This window comes from Oryx dammah, unplaced genomic scaffold (genome assembly GCF_014754425.2).
Source record: "Oryx dammah isolate SB20612 unplaced genomic scaffold, SCBI_Odam_1.1 HiC_scaffold_27, whole genome shotgun sequence".
NCBI classification, from domain to species: Eukaryota; Metazoa; Chordata; class Mammalia; order Artiodactyla; family Bovidae; genus Oryx; species Oryx dammah.
Genome location: NW_024070211.1, coordinates 6973068 through 6988925, shown reverse-complemented (window position 1 = coordinate 6988925; position 15858 = coordinate 6973068). Strand labels below are relative to the sequence as shown.

The window sequence follows — 15858 nt, the reverse complement described above, 5'->3', positions numbered from 1 at the left end:
AATATATGTGAATATGGAATTCATTTGTTTTAAAAATTCTGCTCAACACATGACTATATATATAAAATGGATAAACAAGGTCCTACTGTATAGCACAGGGAACTATATTCAATCTCCTGTAACACCCTATAATGGAAAAGAAACTGAAAAGGTATATATATATAAATATAATGTTATGTTTATAAAAGACTATTGACTTTCATTTATTTATTTCCTGGAGAAGGGCATGGCAACCCAGTCTAGAATTCCAAGAGAATTCCATGGACAGAGGAACCTGGCAGGCTACCGTCCATGGGGTCACAAAGAATCAGGACAGGACTGAGCAACTAGCACTTTTTTTTCTTTTTTCATTGTATAGCTTAGGTAGCTATATTCAATATCCTATAATAACCTATAATGGAAAAGAATCTGGAAAAATATATATATATACACTGAATCATGTTGTTGTACACCTGGAACTAACACAACATTTTAAATCAACTACAGTTAAAAAAAAAAAAAACAAACCTGCTCGAAGTTCATTGTGATTTCTGAATCTGAGGAATCACATCCAGGAGAATTCTGGGCAATTCTCCACTCTTTGAATATGACCTCCCCAATGCCCACCACCAATTTCTATTCGTCTCTTCTGAAACTCCAGTTGGATATATTTTAAACCTTTTCTTTTGACCCTTCCTGTCTCTTCACCATTTTTCCATCTTTCCCATCTCTCTATCTCCTTGTGCAGCCTTTTGAGAAGTTTCCCCAGATCCACTTTCTAGATTAGAGCTTTTTAGCTGGCTAGTCTCTTCTGGAATCAAGATTGCCAGGAGAAATATCAATAACTTCAGATATGCAGATGACACCACCCTTATGGCAGAAAGTGAAGAGGAGGTAAAAAGCCTCTTGATGAAAGTGAAAGAGAAGAGTGAAAAAGTTGGCTTAAAGCTCAACATTCAGAAAATGAAGATCATGGCATCCAGTCCCATCACTTCATGGGAAATAGATGGGGAAACAGTGGAAACAGTATCAGACTTTATTTTGGGGGGCTCCAAAATCACTGCAGATGGTGATTGCAGCCATGAAATTAAAAGACACTTACTCCTTGGAAGGAAAGTTATGACCAACATAGAGAGCATATTGAAAAGCAGAGATATTGCTTTGCCAGCAAAGGTCCGTCTAGTCAAGGCTATGGTTTTTCCAGTGGTCATGTATGGATGTGAGAGTTGGACTGTGAAGAAAGCTGAGTGCCGAAGAATTGATGTTTCTGAACTGTGGTGTTGGAGAAGACTCTTGAGAGTCCCTTGGACTGCAAGGAGATCCAACCAGTCCATCCTAAAGGAGATCAGCCCTGGGATTTCTTTGGAAGGAATGATGCTAAAGCTGAAACTCCAGTACTTTGGCCACCTCATGTGAAGAGTTAACTCATTGGAAAAGACTCTGATGCTGGGAGGGATTAGGGGCAGGAGGAAAAGGGGATGACAGAGGATGAGATGGCTGGATAACATCACCGACTCGATGGACATGAGTTTGAGTGAACTCCGGGAGTTGGTGATGGACAGGGAGGCCTGGTGTGCTGCAATTCATGGGGCTGCAAAGAGTCGGACACAACTGAGCAACTGAACTGAACTGAACTGAGTCTCTTCTGCTCTTTCACCTCCTCTTAAGGCTTTCCATTTTCAATGACTTCATTTTTCACGTCCAGAAATTCTACTTGATTCTTCTTCAAATCTGCCTAGCCTCTCACTAAGTAATCATGGTTTTGATTCCTTATTGTTTAACCATATTAAACATATTCAGATTCCCCTGGCAGTCCAGGGGTTAAGATTCCACGCTTCCAGTGCAGGAGGCATGGGTTCGACCCCTGGTCCAAGAACTAAGATCTCGTGCTGCAAGAAAAAGAAGAAGCTTATATACATATTCTATAACATAAACCCAAGAATTATATGAAGTTCTTGGAAGTCTAATTCTACTGTATGACATTTCTGCTAACTCTTCTTCCTATTTACTTGTGCATTTTGTAATTCTGCGTCATGACCTCAAATTCCCTGGGCCTTTATATGTGGAAATCTTGTGTGACCTGGATAAGAGAGTATATCCCTCTAGAAAAATTCAGTTTGCTTTCTAATAATGTCCCTTACAATATTCGGGTGCCCTGTTTGTTTTTCTCAGTACTTAGGACATACTTATACTAAAGATGATTCATTATCCGACATTCAAATTTATCTGGACTCCTATATTTTATCTGGCATTTCTACCTGTGTGAAACCCAAGTCTTGTCTAACCATCCCTAAAAAGTTGTTAAACCTTCAGCATCTTACCGAAACTGGCAAACAAAACACAAATGCAAAAAGCCCTCCACCCTATCACTCTGGAGCCCTTTTTTTCTTGGTTTTGCTTGCCTTTCAGTGTTTTAATGTAGCTTTCTTTGTTTATGTTTGGCTCTCTGGGTCCTCACTGCTCTGCAGGCTTTCCTCTAGCTGTGGAGCATGGGGCTACTCTCCAGTTTCAGCGCATGGGCTTTCTGTTGCGGCGGCTTCTCTTGTTGCAGAGCGTGGGCTCCAGGGCATGCAGGCTTCAGCAGCTGTAGCTCGCAGGCTCTAGAGCACAGGCTCCAGCTGTGGCCCATGGGCTTAGCTGCTCCCCAGCACATGGGATCTTCCCAGACTAGGGACTGAGTCCACGTCTCTGGCATTGGCAGGCGGGTTCTTCACCACTGAGCCACCCGGGAAGCCCTCCTTTCAGTTTCCGACCCTTCAGTTCCGTCCAGTTCACTCACTCAGTCATGTCTGACTCTTTGCGACCCCATATCCATACTTTCAAAATGAAGTCTTTAGCGTAGTTTTTTGCTTGAACCCCAAAAGCTTGCAAGTCACTTTTATTTCTTATTTTACTTTATTGAGGTATAATTCACATGTGACATAATACTATTTCCAGGTGTACAACATAATGATTTGATATTTGTACGTATTGGGAAATGATCACCAGAATAAGTCATTGAAAAGTGAAAGTGAAGTCGAGCAGTCATGTCCGACTCCTTGTGACCCCATGGACTGTAGCCCACCAGGCTCCTCCATCCATGGAATTTTCTAGGCAAGAGGACTGGAGTCGATTACCATTTCCTTATTATTACACAGTTGCAATTGTTTTTCTTATGATGAGGAATTTCAAGATCTATTCTCTTAGCAACTTTCAAATATAGTATTAGTAACTATCCCCAAGACTTTTTTATAATTGAAAGCTTGTACCTTTGACTACCTTCAGGCATTTCATCCACACCACCCTCCCACCAATCCCTCCTTCTGGCAACCACCAAGCTAGTGTCTGTATCTTTGAATTAGTTTGGGGTTTTTTTTTAGTTCCACATATATGTGAGATCATATCGTTTGCAGGCCAATTTGGCTTCTTGATGTACTTTCCTGGTGGCTCAGATGGTAAAGCGTCTGCCTGCAATGTGGCAGACCTGGGTTTGATCCCTGGGTGGGGAAGATCCCCTGGAGAAGGCAATGGTAACCTTGCCTGGAATACTCTTGCCTGGAAAATCCCATGGACAGTCACATGGGGTCGCAAAAAGTCAGACACAACTGAGCGACTTTACTTTTTTCACTTTTTCAGCTTCTTGAATTCCCACATGCCTCTCCTAAGGCAACCAGTGCAGATCTAGCACATCCTCACTAGAATGGAGAAAGGGTAAAACAGAGAGAGAGTGACAAAGTGAAAGTGTGCGCCACAAAGTCGTGTCCGACTCTTTGCGGCCCCGTGGACTCTAGCCCGCCAGGCGCCTCTGACCATGGGATTCTCCAGGCAAGAATACTGGAGTGAGTTGCCTTGCTCTTCTCCAGGGGATCTTCCCCACCCAGGAATGGAACCTAGGTCTCCTGCATCGCGGGCGGTTTCTTTACGGTCTGAGACACTAGGGACGCCGCAGAGAGCAACAAATATGATCCATCCGCAGAGGTGAAGAGTTTGGCTAGAGTCAGTGATGGTGTGAGGTCATTGCACTGATTGAAAAAGACTCATCTCTTCTTCTTCTTGTGCTACAGCAAAGACTTCTTGGCAAGCCCGGCAGAAGCCCAGGGACCCACCCCATGGAGATATGCCTGAAGATAGAGGCAGCCAATGGCTCCAGCGATGGCTTGAATTTCAACCCCATGAAGGAGTACATGATCCTGAGCGGTCCCCAAAAGATCGCGATCGCAGTGTTGTGCACCCTCCTGGGCCTGCTGAGCGCCCTGGAGAACCTGGCTGTTCTCTACCTCATCGTGTCCTCACACCGGCTCCGCAAGAAGCCCTCCTACCTGTTCATTGGCAGCTTGGCCGGGGCCGACTTTCTGGCCAGTGTGGTCTTTGCCTCCAGCTTTGTACATTTCCACGTCTTCGATGGCGTGGATTCCAAAGCTGTCTTCCTGCTGAAGATCGGCAGCGTGACTCTGACCTTCACGGCCTCCCTAGGCAGCCTGCTGCTGACTGCCATCGACCGCTACCTCTGTCTGCGCTACCCGGCTACCTACAAAGCTCTGCTCACCCGCTGGAGGGCACTGGCGACCCTGGGCATCATGTGGGTGCTCGCTGCATTGGTGTCCTACCTGCCCCTCATGGGATGGACCTGCTGTCCCAGGCCCTGCTCTGAGCTTTTCCCCCTGATCCCCAATGACTATCTGCTGGGCTGGCTCCTGTTCATCGCCACCCTCTTCGCGGGCATCATCTACACCTATGCGCATGTCCTCTGGAAGGCGCATCAGCACGTAGCCAGCTTGGCTGAGCACCGGGACAGACACCTGTCTGGAATGGCCCGGATGCGGCTGGATGTGCGGTTGGCCAAGACCCTGGGGATGCTCCTGGCTGTGCTCTTCATATTCTGGTTCCCGGTACTGGCCCTCATGGTCTACAGCCTGGCTGCCAGCCTAAGCGACCAGGTCAAGAAGGTCTTCGCCTTCTGCTCCTTGCTCTGCCTTGTCAACTCCATGGTCAACCCCATTATCTATGGCCTGCGGAGTGGGGAGATCCGGTCCTCTGCCCACCACCGCCTGGCCCAGTGGAAGAAGTGTGTGAAGGGCCTTGGGCCAGAAGGAAAAGGAGAGATCCCCAGGTCCTCTGTCACTGAAACAGAGGCTGATGTGAAAACCACCCCTGGGCTAGATTCCAGAGAGCTATCCTGGCCTGATGAGCTCTGATGTGATCACTTTCACAGTGTGAAATCAGCCAAGTCAGAAGTCATTTCACTCCCCGGAGGAGGAAGAGTGGCCTTGATCCTTTCATCTGACTTGAACCAGCCCCAGAGGCCTGGACACTTAGCCCTTTCTACTGAGTGTTGGTACTGACCCCTGGAAGGTAGCCTGGTCATGCCTGTCTGCATGACCTGATCACAGTCTGTTGGGTAGCCAGGCCCTGTGAGGGGCGGGCAAGCTGGGCAGGAGGCAGGATGCTTGGGACAGGCTCAGTGCAGGTCAGAACAACCTTCCCAGTAAAACAGCTTAGTGCCTCAAATCTCCGGAGACTCCAGGAGCCAGGTGGAGCTTTCATGCTCAGCAATGAGGGACCTGGAGGAGATCTGGGAAGAGTAGATCATTCTCCTGGGATTTCAGGATATCAGATGGGATGGCTGGCCAGCCCTTCTTCCTGCTTAATTGTTAGGGGCCTCCTTGGTTCTAGAGCTATGAAAGGCCCTACCTGAAGGTCACCCTTCCCACAGAAGGCCAAGAACTAAAATGCAGGGAGGATCAAGGATGTTGATCCACCTCTTGTAGAGGTAACTGACAAGTCTCCAGTTCAGAGCATCTTATTATTAGGGCAGTGGCCCTCTCTGACACCCTGATAATCTCCACTCACAATCACAGTGACTCCTAGGGACCTGGGGAATACAGAGGAGGCTGGGATCACTTGACACGCAGAATCTTCAGAGAATTCTGTTGGTCTTACTAAGTCCTTTTTGGTGGTACCACTGGAAGCAGGCAGTGTGCCAGTCTAATCCAACTCCAAGAAAAAGGAAGATATACACAAAGGTTTTATAAATCCCCAAATTGTTCCCAGCCATCCCTTGATTCAGCCCCTTTGTCTCCTCTACCACTCAAACCCTATAATAAATAACAAACAGAGCAAGTGGGAGGAGGGGGAAATTCCCTTACTATGTGCAAAGCATAGGGCTGATGTCCCACAATCCATCAGCTCCAGCAAGGATTCAGCCCCATGCTTTGAAGATCCCAGGATACCCATGTTTTACGTTATCAGGGAGGCTGGATTCCTACCAAAGGTGCTTAAAGCAGTAGGCAGGAGAAATTGTTGATGGTGAGGAGGATGCATAAGAATTCTGATGCAATTATTTGGGACTACAGATGGAATAAAAGGAAATGTATTGATCAAACGTGTCTTCATTTAATATTTACAAGACAAGGTGTTCGCCATTCATTCATTCATCCAACCATCTCACCAATACACACTAGACTCTGTGCTAGATCCTGGATGTTCAGCCATAAATGAGACTCTGCCCCTGTCTAATGCGGCTCACATTCTACATTCTGCTGGGAATAGAGCCAACGAAGAAAGAAAGTTGATGGTGGTACAAAGAAAGAAATCATCAAGGTCGTGGAAGGGAGAGTATTTGAGGCAACTTTAGGTAGGGTAGACCTACTATGTGCTTTGCTCATGAGTTGACTGGCATTTATTGAGATGTTACTATGTGCCAGGCACTGGGCTAAGTGCTTTTATGTATTTAAAATTATTTGGCTGTGGTGCGTCTTAGTTGAGACACACAGGAACTTCCACCTCCATTGTGGCACTGGGGATCTCTTAGTTGCGGCATGTGGAATCTAATTCCCTGACCAGGGATTGAATCCCGGACCCCTGCATTGGGTGTGTGGAATCTTAGCCACTGGACCACTAGGGAAATTCCTGGGCTAAGTGTTTTTAAATGAGGAATCTCAGTCTCACAATAATCTGATGAAGAGGGTTTGGTAGCCGCAATTTACCAATGTGGACAGTCTCTAAGAGGCAAAAATCACTTGACTGAGATCACACTACTGATATATACCCAAAGCTGGGGTTTTTAACCCAGTTCTGTTTGCTAAGCCTACCCTCTTTACCACTAACTTCTTGGTCCAGTTCAGTCAAATTCTGCTTGATTCAGATAGTAATAATAAACAAGCCTACAAATAATCAGACTTCAATAATAATAAGCCTAATAGTGACAAATATGTAAAAAGTATAAGTGGTAATATGACAATAAATCTAGTAATATTATTAAATTTTCATAACAGCAAATTGCTGCAACCTTATCATTATGTCTCAACATACTTCATTTTGTGCCCTATATTAACTTCCTGCAGCAACTTTCCACAAACCGAGTGGCTTATAACAACAGAAATTTATCCTTTCACAGTTCTGGACTCTAGAAACTAATTAAGCGTCAACAGGGGCATGCTGTCTCCAAAGTTTCACCAGAAGGATGTTGTTTAGTCGCTAAGTTGTGTCCAACTCCTTTGCCATCCCCATGGACTGTAGCCCACCAGGCTCCTCTGTCCATGGGATTTCCCAGACAAGAATACTGGAGTGGGTTGCCATTTCCTTTTCCGGGGGATCCTCCCGACCCAGGGTTCAAACCTGCATCTCTTGTATTGGCAGGCGGGTTCTTTAGCACTGAGCCACCTGGGACGCCCCCAGAGGGTGGACACTTCCTCGTTTTTTCCAACTCCTGGCAGCCCCTGGTGTCCCTTGGCTTGTGGCAACACGACTCCTGCCTCTGCCTCTATCTTCACATTGCCTTTCCCCTCTCTATTTCTGGGTGTCTTTTTTTTTTTTTTTTTTCAGTTGCGGTTTAGCTGATTTCCAATGTTATTAATACATTAGTTTCAGGTATAAAACAATGAGTCAACGTTTTTCTGGACAAAAGATTCCATTAATTTATTATACATATTGGCTATTTTCCCTGTGTTGTACAATAAATCCTTGTAGCTTATTTATTTTATGCATAGTCGTTCGTACCTTCTAACCCCAACTCCTCTTGTCCCTCCCCGCTTCTCTCTCTCCACCAGTAATTACTAGTTTGTTCCCTATGACTGTGAGTCTGTTTTTGTTTTGTTATGTTCATTTTTGTTTGTTTGTTTGTTTTTAGATTCCACACATAAGTGACAACATATGCGCTATTCATGATTCTCTGTCTGGCTTATTCGCTTGGCATAATAGCCTCCAGGTCTATCCACGTTGTTGCACCTCGTAGGAATTTATTCTTTTTCCTGACTGGGTGGTATTCCATTCCACAGCCTCTTTATCCAGTCATCTGTTGATGGGCATTTAGGTTGCTTCCAGTTACTGTAAATAATGCTGCTATGAACATTGGGGCCCATGTATCTTTTTGGATGTGGAGAGAAATTGCTGAATCATGTGAGAGCTCTATTTTAGTTTTCTGAGGAATCTCTATTCTATTTTCCACAGTGGTTGCACAAATTTATGTTACTACCATCAGTATACGAGGATTCCCTTTTCTCCACATCCTCATCAACGTTTGTTACTTGTGTTCTTTCTGATGATAGCCATTCTGACCAGATTGAGGTGATATCTCATTGTAGTTTTGATTAGCATTTTTCTAATAATTAGAAATTAGATGTTGAGCTTCTTTAAATTTGTCTGTTGGCTGTGTGTCTTCTTTGGGAAAATGTCTATTCAGGTCTTCTGACCATTTTTCAATCAGGGTGTTTTGTTATATTGCATTGTATGAACTATTATACATTTGGGATCAGTTAGTTCAGTTCAGTTCAGTCACTCAGTCATGTCCGACTCTTTGCGACCCCATGAGTCAGGCCTCCCTGTCCATCACCATCTCCCGGAGTTCACCCAGACTCACATCCATCAAGTCCGTGATGCCATCCAGCCATCTCATCCTCAGTCGTCCCCTTCTCCTCCTGCCCCCAATCCCTCCCAGCATCAGAGTCTTTTCCAATGAGTCAACTCTTCCCATGAGGTGGCCAAAGTACTGGAGTTACAGCTTTAGCATCATTCCCTCCAAAGAAATCCCAGGGTTGATCTCCTTCAGAATGGACTGGTTGGATCTCCTTGCAGTCCAAGGGACTCTCAAGAGTCTTCTCCAACACCACAGTTCAAAAGCATCAATTCTTGGCGCTCAGCCTTCTTCACAGTCCAACTCTCACATCCATACATGACCACAGGAAAAACCATAGCCTTGACTAGATGGACCTTAGTCAGCAAAGTAATGTCTCTGCTTTTGAATATAGTATCTAGGTTGATCATAACTTTTCTTCCAAGGAGTAAGCATCTTTTAATTTCATGGCTGCAGTCACCATCTGCAGTGATTTTGGAGCCCAAAAAAATAAAGTCTGACAGTGGTTCCACTGTTTCCCCATCTATTTCCCATGAAGTGATGGGACCGGATGCCATGATCTTCATTTTCTGAATGTTGAGCTTTAAGCCAACTTTTTCACTCTCCTCTTTCACTTTCATCAAGAGGCTTTTTAGCTCCTCTTCACTTTCTGCCATAAGGGTGGTGTCATCTGCATATCTGAGGTTATTGAGATTTCTCCTGGCAATCTTGATTCCCTTATTAGTCATATCATTTGCAAATATTTCCTTCCATTCAGTAGGTTGTCTTTTCATTTTGCTGATGGTTTCCTGTGCTGTGCAAAAGCTTTTAAGTTTAATTTTATTTTTTATTTTGTTTCCTTTACCTTAGGAGACAGATTGTAAAAAATAGGGCTATGATTTATGTCAGAGAGAGTTCTGCCTATGTTTTCTATTTATTTTATTTATTTCCACTTACAATTATGTCTTTTATCTTGGTGTCTTTTTTTAAGGACACCATTCATTGGGTTAAGGCATGACTTCATCTTAATTTAACAAATCACATCTCCAAAGAAGGGAACATTCACAGGGTTTGAGTGGACATGAAGTTTTGGGGGACACTCTTCACTCAGTACAGCCCCAAGGAAAAAGCCCAACCCCCTAATACACCCCACCTCGTGGACTGTGTTAAGTGGGAGTCATGGGCTTGTCTTCCCCCACAAGATGAGCTCCATGTTCACCTCTTGGTTCCCAGGGTCCCTTGAAGAACCATTACAGAGTCTTAAGGGAGCTGGTCAATATCTGTGGCACTGAACTGCTTCTGAAAAGCTTTAATTGCACTTAGGAAAATAGGATTTTATTTTAACTCAAACACCTAGCTTTTTGTAATGTAAATAAATGGGATGATTTTTTAAAGGTGAATATGTGACACCTTCTCAAGAGGCAGGTCAGGTGGTCTGGTATTCCCATCTCTTTCAGAATTTTCCATAGTTTATTGTGATCCACACAGTCAAAGGCTTTGGCATAGTCAATAAAGCAGAAATAGATGTTTTTCTGGAACTCTCTTGCTTTTTCCATGATTCAGCAGATGTTGGCAATTTGATCTCTGGTTCCTCTGCCTTTTCTAGAACCAGCTTGAACATCTGGAAGTTCATGGTTTATGTACTGCTGGAGCTTGGCTTGCAGAATTTTGAGCATTACTTTACTAGCATGTGAGATGAGTGCAGTTGTGCGGTAGTTTGAGCATTCTTTGGCATTGTCTTTCTTTGGAATTGGAATGAAAACTGCTCTTTTCCAGTCCTGTGGCCACTGCTGAGTTTTCCAAATTTGCTGGCATATTGAGTGCAGCACTTTCACAGCATCAACTTTCAGGATTTGAAACAGCTCAACTGGAATTCCATCACCTCCACTAGCTTTGTGCGTAGTGATGCTTTCTAAGGCCCACTTGACTTCACATTCCAGGATGTCTGGCTCTGGGTGAGTGATCACACCATCGTGATTATCTGGGTCGTGATCTTTTTTGTACTGTTCTTCTGTGTATTCTTGCCACCTTTTCTTAATATCTTCTGCTTCTGTTAGGTCCATACCATTTCTGTCCTTTATTGTGCCCATCTTTGCATTCCCTTGGTATCTCTAATTTTCTTGAAGAGATCTCTGGTCTTTCCCGTTCTGTTGTTTTCCTCTATTTCTTTGCATTGATCACTGAGGAAGGCTTTCTTATCTCTCCTTGCTATTCTTTGAAACTCTGTATTCAGATGCTTATAGCTTTCCTTTTCTCCTTTGCTTTTCACCTCTCTTCTTTTCATAGCTATTTGTAAGCCCTCCTCAGACAGCCATTTTGTTCTTTTGCATTTCTTTTCCATGAGGATGGTCTTGATCCCTGTCTCCTGTACAATGTCATGAACCTCTGTCCATAGTTCATCAGGCACTCTGTCTATCAGATCTAGTCCCTTAAATCTATTTCTCAATTCCACTGTATAATAATAAGGGATTTGATTTAGGTCATACCTGAATGGTCTAGTGGTTTTCCCTACTTTCTTCAATTTAAGTCTGAATTTGGCAATAAGGAGTTCATGATTTGAGCCACAGTCAGCTCAGGAAGCAACAGTTAGAACTGGACATGGAACAACAGGCTGGTTCCAAATAGGAAAAGGAGTACATCAAGGCTGTATATTGTCACCCTGCTTATTTAACTTATATGCAGAGTACCTCATGAGAAACGCTGGGCTGGAAGAAGCACAAGCTGGAATCAAGATTGCCAGGAGAAATATCAATAACCTCAGATATGCAGATGACACCACCTTTATGGCAGAAAGTGAAGAGGAACTTAAAAGCCTCTTGATGAAAGTGAAAGAGGAGAGTGAAAAAGTTGGCTTAAAGCTCACCATTCAGAAAACGAAGATCATGGCATCTGGTCCCATCACTTCATGGGAAATAGATGGGGAAATAGTGGAACCACTGTCAGACTTTATTTTGGGGGGCTCCAAAATCACTGCAGCCATGAAATTAAAAGATGCTTACTCCTTGGAAGGAAAGTTATGACCAACCTAGATAGCACATTCAAAAGCAGAGACATTACTTTGCCAACAAAGGTCTGTCTAGTCAAGGCTATGGTTTTTCCTGTGGTCATGTATGGATGTGAGAGTTGGACTGTGAAGAAGGCTGAGTGCTGAAGAATTGATGCTTTTGAACTGTGGTGTTGGAGAAGACTCTTGAGAGTCCCTTGGACTGGAAGGAGATCCAACCAGTCCATCCTAAAGGAGATCAGTCCTCGGTATTCTTTGGAAGGACTGATGCTGAAGCTGTAACTCCAATCCTTTGGCCACCTCATGCGAAGAGTTGACTCATTGGAAAAGACCCTGATGCTGGGAGGGATTGGGGCAGGATGAGAAGAGGAAGATAGAGGATGAGATGGCTGGATGGCATCACTGACTTGATGGACATGAGTTTGAGTGAACTCCGGGAGTTGGTGATGGACAGAGAGGCCTGGTATGCTGCGATTCATGGCGTCACAAAGAGTTGGACACGACTGAGCGACTGAACTGAACTGATGTGATTCCTTAAACTTGGGACACACTGTTCTTTATTCATTGGTGGGGTCTTATCTCATTTTAGCCAAAAAAATGCCCAAGTGCCTGGCATAAATTGATACTCAGTAAATATTTGTTTAATGAATAAAGCTAGAGTTTAAAAATCATTGCATTAAATGACTTCCACATTGTCTTCCTCTCTCCTTTCACAATCACGCCCTATTTCTGCTTTAAGTAAAGAAGTAGAGTTTATGGAGGGGGAGAGCAAGGGAGAAAGGGGACCCCAGATATCACTGAGAACCCATAGTTTAGATGAGGAAATGGGCCCAGGCAGTGGACAAGACCTGCCCAAGGAGACCCAACAGGGTTGTGTCTAATGCAAGAAACCTAGGTTTCCCAGCTCCCAGGTTTTCCAGACTGTTACAATGCCTCTCACCTGTGCCTGCAGATTTACGTTTTGGCTATGAGGCTAAGGAGGAATAAAGGTCATGGTGTCCTATTTTATATTCCCCAAGATGAGCTCTGTAGCATCAAAGACCATTACTCACCCTCATCGCGAGAAGTCATGTACGAACGTTTTGTTGTTTAAGTGTCTGGGCTTGCTGTTGTGGACAATATTACAACATAACCTTGCAAAGGAAGTAACAGAAGATAAAATGGCTGTTCACTGAGCAACAGCCATTCTGTTTATCGCTCCTAGAATGAGGAAATGCTTGCTTCTGTCAACACAGGCTTTGACAGGCTCTCTTGCGCCTCCTGGGGTACAAGAGAGAAGCAGCATTTGAGCAACACAGGTTCTGCATCTGCAGACCTGGGTTCTGGTCCCACTGCTGATCCAAAGTAGTTACATGATCTTGGACAACTCCAATCCCCTCTCTGGGTCTCAGTTTCCTCTTCCATAAAATGGGAAGAAGAGTAAAGAACAGGATGGTGTCAAAGATCTCCAGAGTTCCTTCCAACTCCAACTTGCCACTGTTCTCTCACTGATACAGGGGTACCAAGTGTGCAGTTGGGGGGTCGTTAGACTTCCCACACCTGATGACCTCACTGCCTACCCAAACATGCAGACATCTACCAGTTGGAGAATCTAGTGACCTTCCGGTCAGACAAGGTTCACAGAGGCACTGCTTAGGCCTGAGGCTCCCAATTTTCTCACTCAGTCTGAAAATATTCCTTTGAGTCTGCCTGTGCACAGGTCTTGTTTTTCTAAGTAGATGTCAAGCTCTTTGAATTGCCTCAAAAGTCCCAAAGCAATTTCAAGACATGTGTGGGTGTGTTAGTTGCTCAGTCGTATTCAGCTCTTTGCGACCCCATGGACTGTACCCCACCAGTCTCCTCCATACATGGGATTTTCCAGGCAAGAATACTAGAGTGGATTGCCATTTCCTGCTCCAGGAGATCTCCCCCACCCCGGAATCAAACTCCAGTCTCCCGCATTGCAGGCAGACTCTTCACCATCTGAGCCACCAGGGAAGGCTCTTCAATACATACATACTAGACAAATATTAGGCAAAATAGTCACACCTGTGGGATTGCAGAGTCGGACACGACTGAGAGACTGAACACACACATAGAAGAGAAAGTCAGGAGGCAGGAAAGCAAATGGAAGAACACTGTCACAGCCCTGGCAGAAACGAGGGGCAGAAGGATGATGGGAGGAAGCATTATAAGGGCAGAGATGGGAGGACCTGTTCTTCTTTCAGTGCCCACTTTCCTCCCGCCTCTAACCCGATGGGATGCTTTCTCCCATCGTCCTTCTGCTCCTTCATTTCTGCCAGGGCTGTGACAATGCTCTCCCCACCGCCTGACTTTCTCTTCTATGTGTGTGTTCAGTCACTCAGTCATGTCTGACTGTTTGCCATCCCAGGGATTCCAGCCATTTCCTCCTTCGGGGGATCTTCCCCACCCAGGGATCAAACCCGCATCTCTTGCCTCTCCTGCATTGGCCTGCGAATTCTTTTTATACTACTGCGTCAGCTGGAAAGCCCTTTCTCTTCTGTAGTACAACTCAAAAAGTCCCTTATCCCTGTTTACTTAGCCTACACGAAGAGTACATTATGCAAAATGCCAGGCCAGATGAAGCACAAGCTGGAATCAAGATTGCCAGGAGAAATATCAATAACCTCAGATATGCAGATGACACCACCCTTATGGCAGAAAGCAAAGAGGAAAGAGGAATTAAAGAGCCTCTTGATGAAGGTGAAAGAGGAGAGTGAAAAAACCGGCTTAAAACTCAACATTCAAAAAACTAAGATCATGGCATCGGGTCCCATCACTTCATGGCAAATAGATGGGGAAACAATAGAAACAGCGATAGGCTTTATTTTCTTGGGCTCCAAAATCACTGCGGACCCTGACTGCAGCCATAAAATTAATACGCTTGCTCCTTGGAAGAAAAGCTATGAGAAACCTAGATAGCATATTAAAAACCAGAGACATTTGCTGGGAGCCACCACGAGAGATCCCACCCATGACAAGGTCATGTGGAAGAGAACTGTTAAGCAAGGCTTCAGAACTCAAGGGGCTCCCTAGGCTTTCTCGAGCATCTACCCCAAAACCAGAATCTGTCTGTTTTACTATTTCATGACTTTCACCAACTCCTCTGACATTAACAGGGGCTAACCCTGACCACCTTTCTCTGGAGAAAATCAACTTAGGGCTATAGCTAATAAGTTTCCTGGACATGAGAGGAATATTTCAAATCAAACCCCCTCTGTTAGCATTCTAGCTTGGTTGGCAGGTATATCCAGACTCTTAGAGCTACGCATATGATTATTTACAGCCTCCCAACTGTGAGAGGCACAGAAAGCCTAAAACATAGAGCCTCTGAAAGAGTTAAAAGTTATTAGAGTAGTGCTAGTGTAGGATTTCATTATTGGGCCAATGCTTGTTGCTAAGTTCCCATATCTCATATGCACTGTGCGCCTGGGAATGCATTAGTTAACATAGTGAGAATGTAAGAAAAACAAGTGTAGCCTTGAATTTAACCACATTAGATCTTTGAGCTAATTGGTTCTTTCTTGTAACTCACTGCACCTTTACTCTGTGAAAAATGTAACTCTGGCATTTTCTGAGGCTGACATAGGTTATAAATATAAAGAAAAAAACACTTTGAGGGAAAATAAGTTTTCTGGTTGAGCAGCCTTTATCAAAAGAGGGTCATAAAATGTTCACAGGCCTCCAAGGCCAGAAGATACTGTACACAACATCATTTGTGGGAAAGGTATGCAGAAAAAATCCTGGTTTCAATAAGGGCAAAACTGCTGGAATGTTTGGGCTGACTCTGTATGACCTTGCATCTTTCATTTCCCTCTATGTATAAGGCAAGGTATAAAAGTACCTTTTGAAAAATAAAGTTTTTGGGCCTCGCTCATTGAAACAGCTTGGTCACCCCGTGTTTTTTCTTCTATCTTTCTTTCTCTCTCTCTCTCCCCCTCTCCCTCTTTTTTTCAGGCTGATCCCTTGGAGCACAGGGGCTCCCTGCATTCACTTATCTGTCCGGGTTTCTAAGACCTGAACGGGAAGATGTTCTGTGTCTTCACTCCCTCAGGAGACCGGGAGG

General features: G+C 44.5%; 1 protein-coding gene across 1 annotated transcript in view; it reads left to right on the top strand.

Moving 5' to 3' along the window:
• The window catches only part of CNR2 (cannabinoid receptor 2), a 36706-nt gene extending 30370 nt beyond the window's left edge, over positions 1–6336 (top strand). Inside the window, exon 2 of the mRNA XM_040229646.1 lies at positions 4023–6336. Coding sequence (XP_040085580.1) covers positions 4068–5153 — 1086 coding nt within the window. The 5' untranslated portion in view covers positions 4023–4067 and the 3' untranslated portion in view covers positions 5154–6336. The remainder of the gene's footprint in view (positions 1–4022) is intronic.
• The last annotated feature ends 9522 nt before the right edge of the window (positions 6337–15858 follow it).